General features: G+C 38.7%; 1 protein-coding gene and 1 long non-coding RNA gene across 6 annotated transcripts in view; one reads left to right on the top strand and one right to left on the bottom strand.

The window, feature by feature from the left end:
* The window catches only part of Cblb (Cbl proto-oncogene B), a 179,982-nt gene that overhangs the window by 39,738 nt on the left and 126,115 nt on the right, over nucleotides 1-14,129 (bottom strand). For all 3 annotated transcript variants that reach the window (XM_038344773.1, XM_038344776.1, XM_038344775.1), the window contains exons 10-11: nucleotides 11,991-12,194; nucleotides 1,044-1,229 (exon numbers count right to left, since the gene is read on the bottom strand). In XM_038344773.1, coding sequence (XP_038200701.1) covers nucleotides 1,044-1,229; nucleotides 11,991-12,194 — 390 coding nt within the window. The remainder of the gene's footprint in view (nucleotides 1-1,043; nucleotides 1,230-11,990; nucleotides 12,195-14,129) is intronic.
* The window catches only part of LOC119824572, a 74,307-nt gene that overhangs the window by 39,143 nt on the left and 21,035 nt on the right, over nucleotides 1-14,129 (top strand). For all 3 annotated transcript variants that reach the window (XR_005287114.1, XR_005287113.1, XR_005287112.1), the window contains exons 3-4: nucleotides 6,908-7,068; nucleotides 7,455-7,602. This is a non-coding gene — a long non-coding RNA (uncharacterized LOC119824572). The remainder of the gene's footprint in view (nucleotides 1-6,907; nucleotides 7,069-7,454; nucleotides 7,603-14,129) is intronic.

Genomic DNA, 14,129 nt, shown 5'->3' with positions numbered 1-14,129 from the left:
ATAATAGAAACTGGTATTTAAGTTTTGATGAATTTACATTTAACAAAGCAAAATATGTTATTATTAAATTTTAAAAGAATCCACATAAAACTAAAATGAACTGTAGGCCTAAGTTAAAATTACGCCTTTAATATTAAACAGTAGAGTAATTACTTGGCAAATACTGTAATTTATTGTAATTAATTCACTGGGTTTAAAGAAATAGATAGGATTTTGTCTTCTGAGTCACCCGAAGCACGGGTGATAATGCATCACACCTCAGGCCCTTGTGAAAATATACTCCCCTCACATTCTTCTTGTCTTGACATTATGAAAATACGTGCAAAATACCATTTGATAACAGCATGAAAATTATTGTAATGCATATGACTGCTTTTAAAATTCCACTTTATAGAATACTATACTTACGCTGCTATTTTGACGGAGGCGGGTCGTCTATCAATCTGTTTTCATTGGTTAATTAATAAAGAAAACTGCTTGGCCTAATAGGTTAGAAAATAGGTGGGTGGAGTAGACAGAACAGGAAGAAGGAAGTGAGGTAGATGGCTCAGACAATTGCCCTGCCTCTACAACCAGATGCGATGAAGCTCCAGCCCAAGATGGACGTACGCTAGAAACTTCCCGGTAAGACACCGCTCATGGTGTTACATATATTATTAGATATGGGTTAGTCAAGATGTGAATAAGAGGCTGAAAATAATGGGCCAGGCAGTGTTTAAAAGAATACAGTTTATGTGTTGATATTTCGGGGCATAAGCTAGCCGGTGGCCGGGAGCCGGGCAGGACGAAAAGCAGCCCTTCCAGCAGCTCTCACTACACTATTTATTTTCACAAATCAGGGTTCTACAGACATGCTTGAGTAATTACATAACTTTTATAGTAATTTTATAGTAACAAAGGAAGAAATATAACAGCAGGTTCTCCATAAAGAAAATGAGAAACTTACCAGTTGTTTATACACAATTAGAAGCCTAAGACACAGGACGACGATGCACATAAGGATGCAAGAGATGCCTTCTGTGCTTCTGATGTAGCTGACTCACCTTCGGGGAGCCTGTGGGGCTGCCACAGGGAGAGCGGACAATGCCTTTCTGAATGAGATCCAGGCGAGGAGGCACTGGTGGCAGGCTGAGGTGGGGGATCTGGACAGGGTCTGGCTGAGGCTTTCTTCTCTGGGCAAGGGGTGAGGATCCTGGTGATGTGACTGGTGAGTTCTGCCTGTCAGTGCACTAGGAGAGAAAAAAGGTTGATGAGGGTCTGACAAGCACAAGTGGCCAGAATGTGCTCTCTCCTTGCCGAGGTGTAGAGGGAGGGACAGGGCTGCACACTTGTCCAGAATAAAAGGTGATGATAGACCTGGGCATCTCAATGTTTCCTTTGTGGGGAGAACTGTGGAAGGAATAGACTGATACTCTGTCCTCGCGCCTTTTAGAAAGGGCCTCTGAGAAAGCACATTAGGACGCAGTGCAATCCAGGGCAGGCCTGAGATGGCTCTTTACCTAGGAGGGCGGAGACATACAATGCAGAGGTTTATGTTCCTCTAGGCTACCTCGGCTATAAACGTTACAAAACCATTTGCAAACAGAAGTTCTTTATTCCATACATTATGTTCTCACTGCCACACGGTGCTCCTGGGAAACTATGACATCAGGTCAGCCTTACATCAACTAGACATTAGACAATTAAAACACACACACACACTTAAACCAAGTGTTTCTGCTGTTGTTGCTTTTCTTAAGCTTCCATATAGAAAGGAAATCCTCAAGCTAAATGCTTTTCTGTAAAAGCAGTTAAACAAATTTCAGAAGGTCTTCATACACTTGAGCCACAACAGGTAAGACTCTATGCTACCTCAGGTTCTTCCTCTCTGGCAGTCGCTGAGCAGACCACACTTACGGATCATGGAATTACACCCCTGTCTACTAAGGCCTTAAAAAATTATTTGAGGGGCCACCAGATAAGCATCCAAAAATATGGCAACATATATGCAAGAGTCACATGTACTCCCCTGTGTACAGAAGTGCTATTCACAGCAGCCAAGATATGGAATCAGTGTGTGGAGTATTAACTCAAGGATAACAAAGAGTGATTGTAATCTGTGGTGAAATCATGGACTGACCTATAAAGCTAAGACAGGCAGTAAAAGACAGATGGTGTGCCTTCTCAATATGGAAGCAACAAAAGCTCACTCACAGGAGAGTAGAATGGTGGGCACTGGAGGGTAGGAAGGGAACAGATGACTGTTTATGTAATGGGTATACAAATGTTCCGAACAGTATGACTATTCTATAACACAGGATATAGGGCAGCTACCGTCTGAAATGTTCTCACAATGACTTTATAAAGCAGAGAGCTACAAGATGTCAGCCAAAATGTCAGAAATTGGTGTCACATGTGGGCTAGACGGCTAGAAATTCATATGCATATAAAAGTTTGCATATTTAGGGTAGCATAAAGAAAACTGTATGTTGATTAAAACTAAATAGGAAGAAAAGGAAATTGGAAGGGTCCATTGGATAAGCCTAAACATCTACAAAGTTACATCCCTGCCAAAACAAAACAAAAACTCAATATAGCTTGATTGAAAGTGTTCAAATAGCTTTAAATATTAAAAATACTTATATTAAGAGTCTTACTTTACGTTTGTCAAATAGAAACACTAGGCGGATTATTTGCTCCAATACTGATCAATACATAAACACATTAAGAACTGATTTTCTATGATTATTTTGTTTATAAGGCAGATTCTAATAGAAATCCCTAACTATAATGTGCAAAGTAGTTTAGTAGTTCGTGGTTAGAGCATGCACATTGATAAGCTAATGTTTTACTGAATGAGGTGCCAATTAACATTTCAAATTTTCCATTTATTTCATGTATTAACACTCAAGTATAAATAATAGGCTTTCACTCTGTAAGCTTTGGATTTATCCCTATAAAAGGCTATAGAAGCTTTTTATTTACAAAAAATGCAGTTCTGAGTACCTTCGACACTAGTTAGCAGTATACCAGTAGTATTTAGCCCCTCTTAAATACCCTCCCAGAACACTATCCTAAAGTTGCCTTTGACAGATGTACTGGCATTTAATAATCATTCCCCCTGCTGTGAAGACTCATACTGAACTTGTTTACCCATTATGAAGTAGCAGGAACACTTAGATTTAAAAAAAAGGGGGGGATCATATGGTTTTTCTGTCAGAAGAGAAGTAACAGTACTTATTGAGAAATTCACTAATGTATGTGGCACTAATTTACGAAATTTATTATGTAATATTCAAAACCATCCACACTAGGGAGAATGGACCATTCTTTCAAGTTAAGGGAACTGAGTGACGGGTCATTTGTTCATCTTGTCTTCGGGTCTGTGTCAAGGTCAGTATTACCCTAGACCTCACAACTCTGGGAAAACTCATCCTTTTTATTTCAGCTCCTTTAGATTCCATGGGCTCTAGTTTCTGTTTTCAGGATCACCGTATCAGCATATGAGTCTAACAGTTTCTCCTAAGTTCATTAAGAAAAGCAGCTGATGGACACGTCTACAAGCAGGGACTTAGGGACTCTAGAAATGTCAGAACCACACTGGATCACTTCATGTGAATACACCTACCAATGTCTCCCTAGTCAGTTGCTTTAGCTACATTTAATTTCTCCGGCAAAATGCCCAATATGTGCTATAACTTAAGAGACAATGCTAGTGACCACCCTACAAATGGCAGGATCCATGTGTGTGACTAACAGAAAATCTTCACAGAACAAGTGAAAGGGGCAAAGCATTCAAACTCCACTGCCTTTTGCTCGGCAACTGCTAATAATCATGGGGCCTCATCCTATTCCAGTCACTTTTCGTTTTATGCACACCTTTAAAGAGTGACATCAGAAGAGCCTGTAATAAGATCTATTATTATGAAAATGGTGAAACATCTGGTAAGAAGGTTCAAATCCAGGCAGCTTATTGTATAAATGGGGCAGGAGAAAGGCTTCCAATAGCTAATGAGAGTCTAACAATACATAGATAATCAAAGTCGTCTTATGATACTTCTAGCAGGAGCTTTCATATTTAATGAGGGAGATACTTGTATTATAATAATAACGATGAAAAGGATCCAGAGAGTCAATATTTTTTTCTCTAAAATGCATGAGAATTAATGAATAGTGGTCATTTCTTCTTACCATATAGAATAGAATAAAAATTCTATTTTCTTTGCTTCCAACAATTATCTTTGTCTGTATTGTATTAATTTGTGAGCATAACAAAAATACAAGTACTTAAAATAGCCTGTGTATAACATTATTCAGAAGTGATACACAACAGTAATGTTTACATTCACATATGGTTTATAGTTTAAGCACAGATAGCTAATGTTCTCTATTTTGGATTATCTCTAAAACGGCCCCTTTAAAATAATAAGCAAAAGGTTATATGAAGCCCTGGTGTAAAACCAAAGGAACCACTTCCTCTTTCTCCACAACTAAGCACCCAGAAGCTTCAACTGGTAAGATCTGGAAGAAACTCAAAATGAAACAGAATTGTCCTGTAAATATTTCTTGGACTTCTTCCCAGGGGAGAACATTGTAGACCCCACGGCTGCCTCACTAAGACTCAAATTGTTAATCCACTATGGAGTAAAGAGGAGCTGGTGTCTCAGTTACTTATCTATTGCTGTGTAGAAAGATTTTATGTAATATTCAAAAGCTTAAATACAAGATCATAAAAAGAAGGTATTTAATTTGGGACTTGTGGTTTCAGAGGGTGGTAGAGTCCATGACCATCATGGCATACAGCACGGCAGCAGGCAGGCAGGAAGGTACTGGAGCAGTAGCTGAGAGCTTACAACTTGAGACACAAGCAAGTGGGGGGGGAGGAGAGAAGGGAGGGGGAAGGTGGGCTTTTGAAACCTCAAAGTTCAGCCCTATTAACACACATTCTCTAATAAGGGTACACCTCCCAATCCTTCCCAAACAGTTCCACCAAATGGGGGGGGGGGAATTTTTATTCAAACTACTACAATTAATATCTATGTTCCACTGTTAACTTCCAAAAATTTTCAGATCACACAAATTAAAAATAATAGGAGGAAGAAACGGGTTATAAACTCATACATGGAGAAAGAGTTATGGGGACGGGTGACTTTACAGTCTGACAGGGAAGTAGCCAACAAAAGTGGCAGCAGGGTCTACTTTACAGTAATACAGAGTGTGTCACACACGGCTCTGACCCCAAGGTCACGTCTCTATTAGAGTAGTAAACTCTGCTAAGCATGCAATGTGACAGTTTCTTCTTGTAGCGCCTCTGGTAAGAGGGTCATGAATCCCTGGCCTGTGAATAGCCACTATAATCTTTAAATTTCTTTGAAGTTTTACATTGTATCTTAATCATTTCTGGGAATTTCACAAGCTAGTACGTATGATTTTAATTTAAATTTGTGGTTCTTCTCGCTTCCTGCAACGCATCCTTAAGTCCTGCTGCAAAATGTAAGTTTCGAGAAATAAGTTGTATTGAGTGTAGTGGCTTCGTATGCCCTTTGGTTCACTCGGCTGCATAAGCAATTTTGAGAAGGCAGGGAAGGGTGACATATAATTCAGAAATAATTCAGAAATAGTTCCACAGGAATGGCTGAGAAGCAAGCACACTCTGGGCATTGGAGGAATGAATTTCCATCAGTGGGAAAATGCTTTCACACGAAGCCTTATTTCTCCCAGTACCAGGCAGAGCTTTATAAAGAGCAATTAATACTTTGTGGAGGGTTGAATAGCAGTCTCCCTAACTTACAGAATTCTTAAATTCTTCATCTTTTTAATTTATTTCCAATACAGAAAATAAGTATACCACATGGTCACCTCAATTACTTAATCCTTAAAATGGTATGAGGCGGCTTTGCATTTTCTCTGACTTCTAAACAACAATGCGGTACTATCATGTAGGTAATCAGAAACTGAGTACAACCACTTTCTTGCTAAATCAATATAGTTTCACCTTAAATAAGATAATAAATAGTAATAAGTAATAAAATTTTTGTGGGAATCTCAGGATATTGATACTTACTTCCTAGAAGGACAGCAATATACGAGGGAGTTCTAACTTACAGTATATTAAAATAATATAACAACTGATTTGCGAAGCATCGGCACCATTCTCTTGGTGTTTCTTGATTTAAGCCATTTAATCTTATCCTTACCAAGAATATGTAGCCCATGGAGAGTTAAAAAAAATGCAAGGCCCATAGACACTAAGAACAAGACCAGAAGAAGCCCTGAGCAGTGTGCCTCAGTATGATTCAGAGCAGTGGAGACAAGAACAGTGCCACTAGTGGTCACTTAGCAGAAAACCTTGCTCAAGGGTCTACTGTGTGGTCATAAACATCAGGAGTCCCTGAAAATGAGAAGGGACAGTCTTGGCTAGTCCCCAGAAAGCTGATATTCTGTTAGTGTAGACAGACTCTAAGCTGTTTGTAAGAGTGCAAATGTTTCCTCTTCCTCCTACGTTTGTTTTTTATTCCAATAATTGTTGGGCAGCATGCAACAATGCTTCCTGGGTCACCTATACAGCCATATATTACATGATCGATGAGGTGATGGTTCCTTTGTTTATGAATATGCAAAGGATACTTCTCTGCATGGAGAGCTTTAAGACAGCCAGGAAATTAAAGGTCCAACACAGAACCTGTATCTGAAGATGGCCTGGTATCATTCATAACTCTACCTGTGGGCTGTAGAGGAGAGGTGGGCGTATCTCATGGGCAGTAGACCATTGGCTAGTTAACTCAAGGCCAGCAGTAACCCCCTACACCATTCTGAAACCAAAAATGTCTCCATATTTCTGAAAAACTCAGGAAGTGAAAATGACTCAGATAAAGAGCTATTTTGCCTTCTTAAGGTCTGTTTTGCCCTTTGATTTTCAATTCTGTAGCAGTTTTTGTCATTATGGCTGCAGCATGGACTCTGGTCTAACTAAAATACTGAAGGGACGTGAACTTCCAAATCTACTGTGAAAACCCAAGAGCTAGGCACCCAAAGTCTTTCCTGAGGATCAGGGAAATTATAACCTTCTCCACGCTTAATCACCATGAGGTAAGGCAGTAAGTAAAGAACACATGGCTTTTAAGGAACACTGAGATTTAATTAATGAAGAAAGCAGTATGAGAACGTTTAAAAAGATTAAAGACATTTCTTTAACCCTTGTTCGTAGCTATTTTTCTCCTGATATAGTCTTCCATTTACTACTATTTTATTAGCATTAGGACCTAATGCATGCTAAACAAGCATTGTTGTATATATAATGCTTATGTGACAAGAATTAATTCAGGCCTGTTCAGAAGCCGAGCCAATCAACTGATTCATTTTACATGTAATTTCTTAATCTTTTTTCTAAGTTACTTTACATATTTGATAAGTAAAGTATTTCTTTCACGATAATTCCTAATAAACTATTAAAAATTTGTTGATATCTTTTCTAGTACTACAATATGTTTGAATATCAACAGACCCCTTCTCTGTGATAACTGAGGAAGCTGTGATGTTCTTTTTCATCAAATCTGGACTAACTCCTGAGGCTCATATCACAGAGCCCAATTATCTAGGAAAGCTGACAGCTCAGAAATTCAGGTAAGGACACAGTTATGGGCAAAATCTAAAACACTTTCCAGTTAAATCATAAAATACCTTCCATCTAATAAGGCGAATAATGTACTGTTTTATAGAATCGTGGGTTATGCTTATTGGAACATCATCACTACTAAATATTCTCAATTATGAAGGACTGCCAAGGAAGCAGTCTGTGTGCACAGTATGTCATGACTGACAACTACCAGTTGTTGGAAATCTCTGTGGTAGCTGGAAAATACAGCTTAGTTTTCTATGCAATGATGGAAGGATTATTAATTTAATGAAGACAACAAGCTTAAGACAGAAAAGAACAATTGTACAAGATAGTCATCAATCAGTTCATGAAAGGAGAAAAAGATGAGTAACTGAAATGGAAAATAAAAAAAAACTGAATCGTTCTGCTGGACAATGATTGATAGTCACTCTTGGTTGGGAAAATGAGACATTTTAAAATAAATGATTAGATGATGAGACAATGAAGATTATAAAACAGAGGAGGAACATGCATGAATAATGGCTAATTGTCAAAGCAATCCTGTCTTTGTTTATGATCTGTTCTCCAACTCATCTCTGCATAAAACCTTATAAAAGTTCTGTCTTTCATTCAATATAGTTATTCCTTAAATTAAATTGGAGATAAAGAGAAACCTTTGATCAGGGAACTGGCCTCAGAGAGCAGGAGCACATGCATTGACTGATTTAATTTACATAGCTACTGAGTATGTCTGGGTGACAGGAACAGTAAGTGTGGCCTGGTTCTAGGAATTCATAGTCCTCTATAATAACTTAGCACAATGCTTGTATCAGAACGTATAAACACAGTAATAAGAACATGATTTTATAGTAATATTTTCCCAATTATTCATAAAGAATTTATGCTTGTATCCATACCAAAATGTAGAATACATTGAAAGGTAAGTGGCAGAGGTTGGTGAAGCAATACAAAAGTCATAACCTGCTTAAATGATTAGCAGCAGATTAGCAGACATAAAAGACATCTAATTAAATCACGACATCAAATTAAAAACAAAAAAACATTAATTGCATTTATAAAATATCTAACTGCCATAAGGTAGCGGAACACTGAAGGTCACAGAGACTCATCACAGGACACAGCCAATAATGCACGAGAGAATCCTTCTCTTGGTGGAATTAACAACAGAGGTGATTACTCTGAAAAATCTCTCATTTGCCCAACGTGGCAGAGGGAACAGATCAGAAAAGGCCAGAGAGGGTGGCGAACAGGCCTGTTCCTCACCTGTCCATCCCATTCTCAGTTTGTGTTACTAGAATCACTGTGCGAGGAAGCCCCAGTGTCACTTTAATTCAGGAAAAGCTGATACAGGGCAAGTGTTTTTTCCTTCTCTAAGTGGCAAGTTACTCAAAATTTGCAAAAGAATTACTCTTGGAGCCACATCCCCAACCCTCACATGGAACACTGAAAGGAAAGCCATTCTCAAGGGAAACTGAAATGCCTTTTTCCAAGCTAGAAGTCTTTACCACAGAGGTCATCTGAACTTCTCGAGCTGCTGCATGTTTCTCAAATACTTTGCTGCCATTCCAGGTTACCCAGGCATTCAATAACCATTCTTTAAATGCATTCTGCATTCTATATCTGGGGCAACATGCCAAGTAAGACATATTGCAAATCAAGAGATAGAAATCATCATGACTATGTAAGTGCTTCATTATCACCTCAATATATTTCACTATATATGTACATATATACATATATATGTATATATTTCAATAGATATACACATTTGTTACTTCAAGGGGAAAAAGTACCATCAGTCAACAAAGACAATGTTACAAGCATACACATCAGTCAATGAAGACAATGTTACAAGCATACACATCAGTCAATGAAGACAATGTTTCAAGCATACACATCAGTCAATGAAGACAATGTTTCAAGCATACACATCAGTCAATGAAGACAATGTTTCAAGCATACACATCAGTCAATGAAGACAATGTTTCAAGCATATGCTACTTCATTCTCACTGTCCTTTCACACCTCCTCACTTTTGAGTGAGTCTCACAGAGGGCTTGAGATAGGGCCAGACTGGCAGAATGGTGTGCTCGGATTCAGACATCTGCATGAGGAAAGCATCATCTCTGGTGTACCAGGATAGCTCTTTTTACAAGCACAGGGTGCAGTGATTTCTACTAATTCAGATCGTCAAGAGTGTCACAGGACATTCAGTACATGGCATTCCTAATTTCATTTAACGTGGGCAATAAAATAGCAAGCACATGTGTGGTTCCTGTGACCTGGCACTGTGTAACTGTCTGAAATCCAAGATCTCATTGAATGATTTCAACAATTTGTGGAAGAAACTGCTGCTGCTGTCCTGCTTTATAAGAGGAAGCCAACACAGGGAGGAGTCTAAGTCATTGGTTAATGAAGCTCCAGTTCTATTCTGTACAACAGCTGGCATGTCACCCCTTCTTCTTAAAGGCAGAGTTTTAGTTGGCTGGGGACTCAAGTTGTGATTGTCTCTAAAGACTTCTTTCTCCTTATTCATCATTTAGAGTTACCGAGGAATAACAACTTTCTCTTGGATCAAGGAGATGATGTAATTTTTAAAAATTCTCAACAGCTGTTACCACTGAAAGTTGAAACCTACAGTAGTCTCTGAGCTAGCTTATGAAATGGATGTAAAACTAACAGATGATGAAGTAGCAGCATTGTCATCCAGCCCAAAGCGGAACCTGAGAGTAGTGAAATCCATGGTATTAACACACCTTCACTCGCAAACTCTGCCAAGTAAAAATGGTTAAGGGAATGTCTAAGTCAGTATGGAACTCAAGGACAGAGAAAATGCAAGAGTTTTCTTTTAGAAAAATCTGACACATCCTTGAAGTAGCCTTCTCTGGTCTGTGCACTGATTATTTTCCTATGATAGCAATAGGTGCATGATGTAAACAATGTGACATGGCCATCACGACCGCCACTCCACCTCAGTGGCAAATGGTTCTCTTTAGGGCTAAGTTAGAAGCATGGAGGCCAAGCTGAATTCCAGAGGGATGAATGCTCTGGCTGATTAGTCATGGCTGCACGAGCCAGGAGGCACAGCTCCTGCATCTACAGATGCTCCCACAGCAAAGAATCCCAACTGTGACTTCCACAGCATAAAACTGCTCAATGTAACCTGAATTCCATGTGCATTTCCACACAAAGAGAACTCTGGTCTCTAGAAATCCATCTGCCATTTCTGATTTCTAAGTTATTCAATCGACACACTGATTCTTTTGTGAAGTAATCACCATTGGGCAGTAGCACCCACTCTCAATTCCTTGGGTAAATTAACAAGCAAACCTCAAATTTCATTCTTGAACTCTATTGAACACCAAGATGTCATTTCTGTTAAAAAAAATAAATCTACTGAATACTTTTATACTCAACAAAAATGTCAATCAAGTGCATCTTACCATTTCCAAATAACTCCATTTCTTCAATTTATTATTTCACATTTCTTAATCTCATTCTTGGTGCTTAATTCTAAATGAATGTCCTCATCTGCCTCTCATGAGGTTTAAAACTAGGTGGCTACCTTAATAGATGATTCTGCATGATCTATTATTTCATGAGTTGGTCAATATTGCTAATAGTTTTTAAAATTATTTCTTTTATTTTTTGAGATAATATAATCACACAACCCTCCCCTTCCTCCCTCCCAAACTTTCTATAACACATCTTCCTGTTCTTTCAAATTCATGGCCTCTTCTCTCACTATCTGTTAGATGCACGTATGATTACAAATATATATTTCTAAAAAGAACATACTCAGTCTGCATAATGTTACTTGTGTGAATGTTTTCAGGGCTGACCATTTGGTACTGGATAATCATCGGGTGTGCTCTTCCTGGGAAAAACTATTTCTCCCACTCTCAGCATTCCTTAGATGCCTGTAGTTATTCGTGTAGGACCAAGACCTCATGGTCTTTCCCTTCCACTTTGGGCAAGTTTATTGCTGTCCTTATTCAGCTCTTATTTAGGCAGTCATGTTGGTGAGACTCATTGGTGTAGCTTCAGAGACAGAAAATCCGTAGTCCTTTGGCTCTGACAATCTTTCTAGCCTCCTTTCCATATTGTTCCCTAAGCCTTACATGCACGAGTGCTTTATGGATGTATTCACTAGGACTGGGCTGCACAACTCTGCATTTTTGCTTTGTTGTTGTTTTCCGTAGTGGTCTCTATCTGTTGAAAAGAGGTATTTCCTGGATGGGGAATAAGGACTACCTATTTTTTAAAAAATGATAATACTGCTTGTATTTTAATCTTAGTTCTGAATCAAGTATGCTTTCTTAGCCAAACACAGAGACTACTTTCTTAGCAAAATACACCAACACACAGGCTACATTCATGAATTCTGCTTTACCTTTCGAACACTTGCCAGCCTGTTCATCATCAAGGACTCCTCTCGATCATCATCATCATCCAAGTCAAGCATGGGGATGCTGAAAGGGTCAATGATGCTGCAGCACCTGGACCCTTCGTCTCTGGGATCAAAGGGATCCACGATGATGGGCTCAGTTCCTTTTATTTCACAGCGACAGAAGGGGCAGCCTTGGCCATCAGACTCCTAAATAAAGAAAACAAACAGACTGGATCAAAACAATCCAGGGGAGTCTCAAAAATGCTTCACAAGTTTGTGGGTCATGGGTTGGGATGAGATGTCTTGAGAAGAGTAGAACAGGTTGCAAGACAACAAAATATGTGACGAGGCTTGGCGTTAAATTTACCAAAGAGCAAAATTTCTTCAGAGGAGCTTAACTTAATTTTCACAAGTATGCATTTGTAATTCTAATGTACAAAGCTTTATAGTGCTCAGATGCTGAAAAATGAATTATATCCCTCTTCAAAACAACAATGCTAATTAAATATTCTATAAAAAGAACATCTTGGCAAAATTAAAAATGATTAAAGCAGTAATAAACAGCAATCAAAGCAACCTATTTGAAGTCTTCTTTGGAAAAGATCTTGTGCATATTAATTGTAGGTCAACATTTAGACTTAAATTGACTACGGCTTGTTAAATCTTGATTAATGAAGAATGAGTCGGGAAAATAAAATATCACTGAGAAGTAACCATCTATGCTGAAAACAGTGTGGCCTATCACTTACAAGTCCCCCGAGAGGGTCCCGCACTGAAGTCTCAGTCGCTCGTCTGCCGTGTCCTCCCCTCTGTGACATGAGGCACAGTGAAGGTGGTGTGGCAGACCCAGGAGGACCCACAAACGGGTTATTAGAATTCCGCCTCCTTCCTATCTTCCCCACTGCTTTTTAAATGCGATGAGGTGAACAGTTTTGCTCCATCACACGATTTATCACCAGCCCAAAGCAGCAAAGCCAACCAACCACAACCTGGAACCTCGGAAGCCATGAGCCAAAGGATGCTTTCAGACCTGACGTTGATTTATCTCAGAGAATTCTGACTCGCCAGTAGGAAGCTGCCTATCTCAGAGCCTGCTGCCTTGATCTGTTCATGTAGAATACGACACTGTAAGATTTGAAGCACCTCCCAATCCAGCTTTCAAATTAGAGGCTACAAAAGATTTGTACAAATACTTTTGTGAGGTTTTGTTCAGCCTCCCACATTCATGTCCCTAACTAAGCTCTAACAGCATAAAACACTAACAGTTGGCAGCAGAGCAGATAGAATGGGATGTTCTCTTACCCTGCCTTCTAGAAACAGGAGGTAAAAGACATTCACTACCCTGGCACTTTTGTATTATACACTTAATTTAGTGCTACATTTTAAAATGTCAAAAAACAATGAAACAAACAGCTTAAGGGACAAATTAGCATCCTTTTTTTCCTTTTGCAGATAAATACACAGAAGTCATTCTGTGATTAACACAGGCCTAGTGTATTATATCTATTTGGCTTATGGGAGGTAAGCTTTCAACAATGTGGTTTCAAGAGTATTGCAAAAAAAAAAAAAAAATTCTCTTCCTCTCCAGATGTCTACTTTGAAGCAGATACTATTGGCTTGGAATTTCCTTTAACTTTGCAATGTATATTATCAAAAGGAAAAAGAAGAAAAATGTCATTGGATGGCTTAATGAAAAGAAACTGTCATATTTCCTTATTCATATGCTGGAGCATAAGTTTTAAAACATGGAAAAGTAAATCATTAGACATATGAGTTAGCAAAAATGTGCACACACAACAAATAGAGAGAGGGAAGAGGGAAGAAAGAGGAAGGGGAGGGAGGGAGGGAGGGAGGGAGAGAGAGAGAGAGAGAGAGAGAGAGAGAGAGAGAGAGAGAGAGAGAGAGAGAATGCACATATCAGCCATTTTCATTTTCAGAATTGGTGAACTTAAATCTTTTGTGACCCATAATTTCACACATGATAAAAACAAGATTGAATTCTTTCATTTTGGGTAATGTCCTTACTTTGATATGTTTAACACTGAGAAACTTTAAAGAAATATAAACCTTCCTAGTAGGATTTGAAGAAAAGGACTTTAACGTTAAGGGAACAGTCAATAATGAGTTATCACCTAGGTGAAA

The sequence above is a fragment of the Arvicola amphibius genome, chromosome 10 (genome assembly GCF_903992535.2).
Source record: "Arvicola amphibius chromosome 10, mArvAmp1.2, whole genome shotgun sequence".
NCBI lineage: Eukaryota > Metazoa > Chordata > Mammalia > Rodentia > Cricetidae > Arvicola > Arvicola amphibius.
This window is presented reverse-complemented; position numbering and strand designations above follow the sequence as displayed.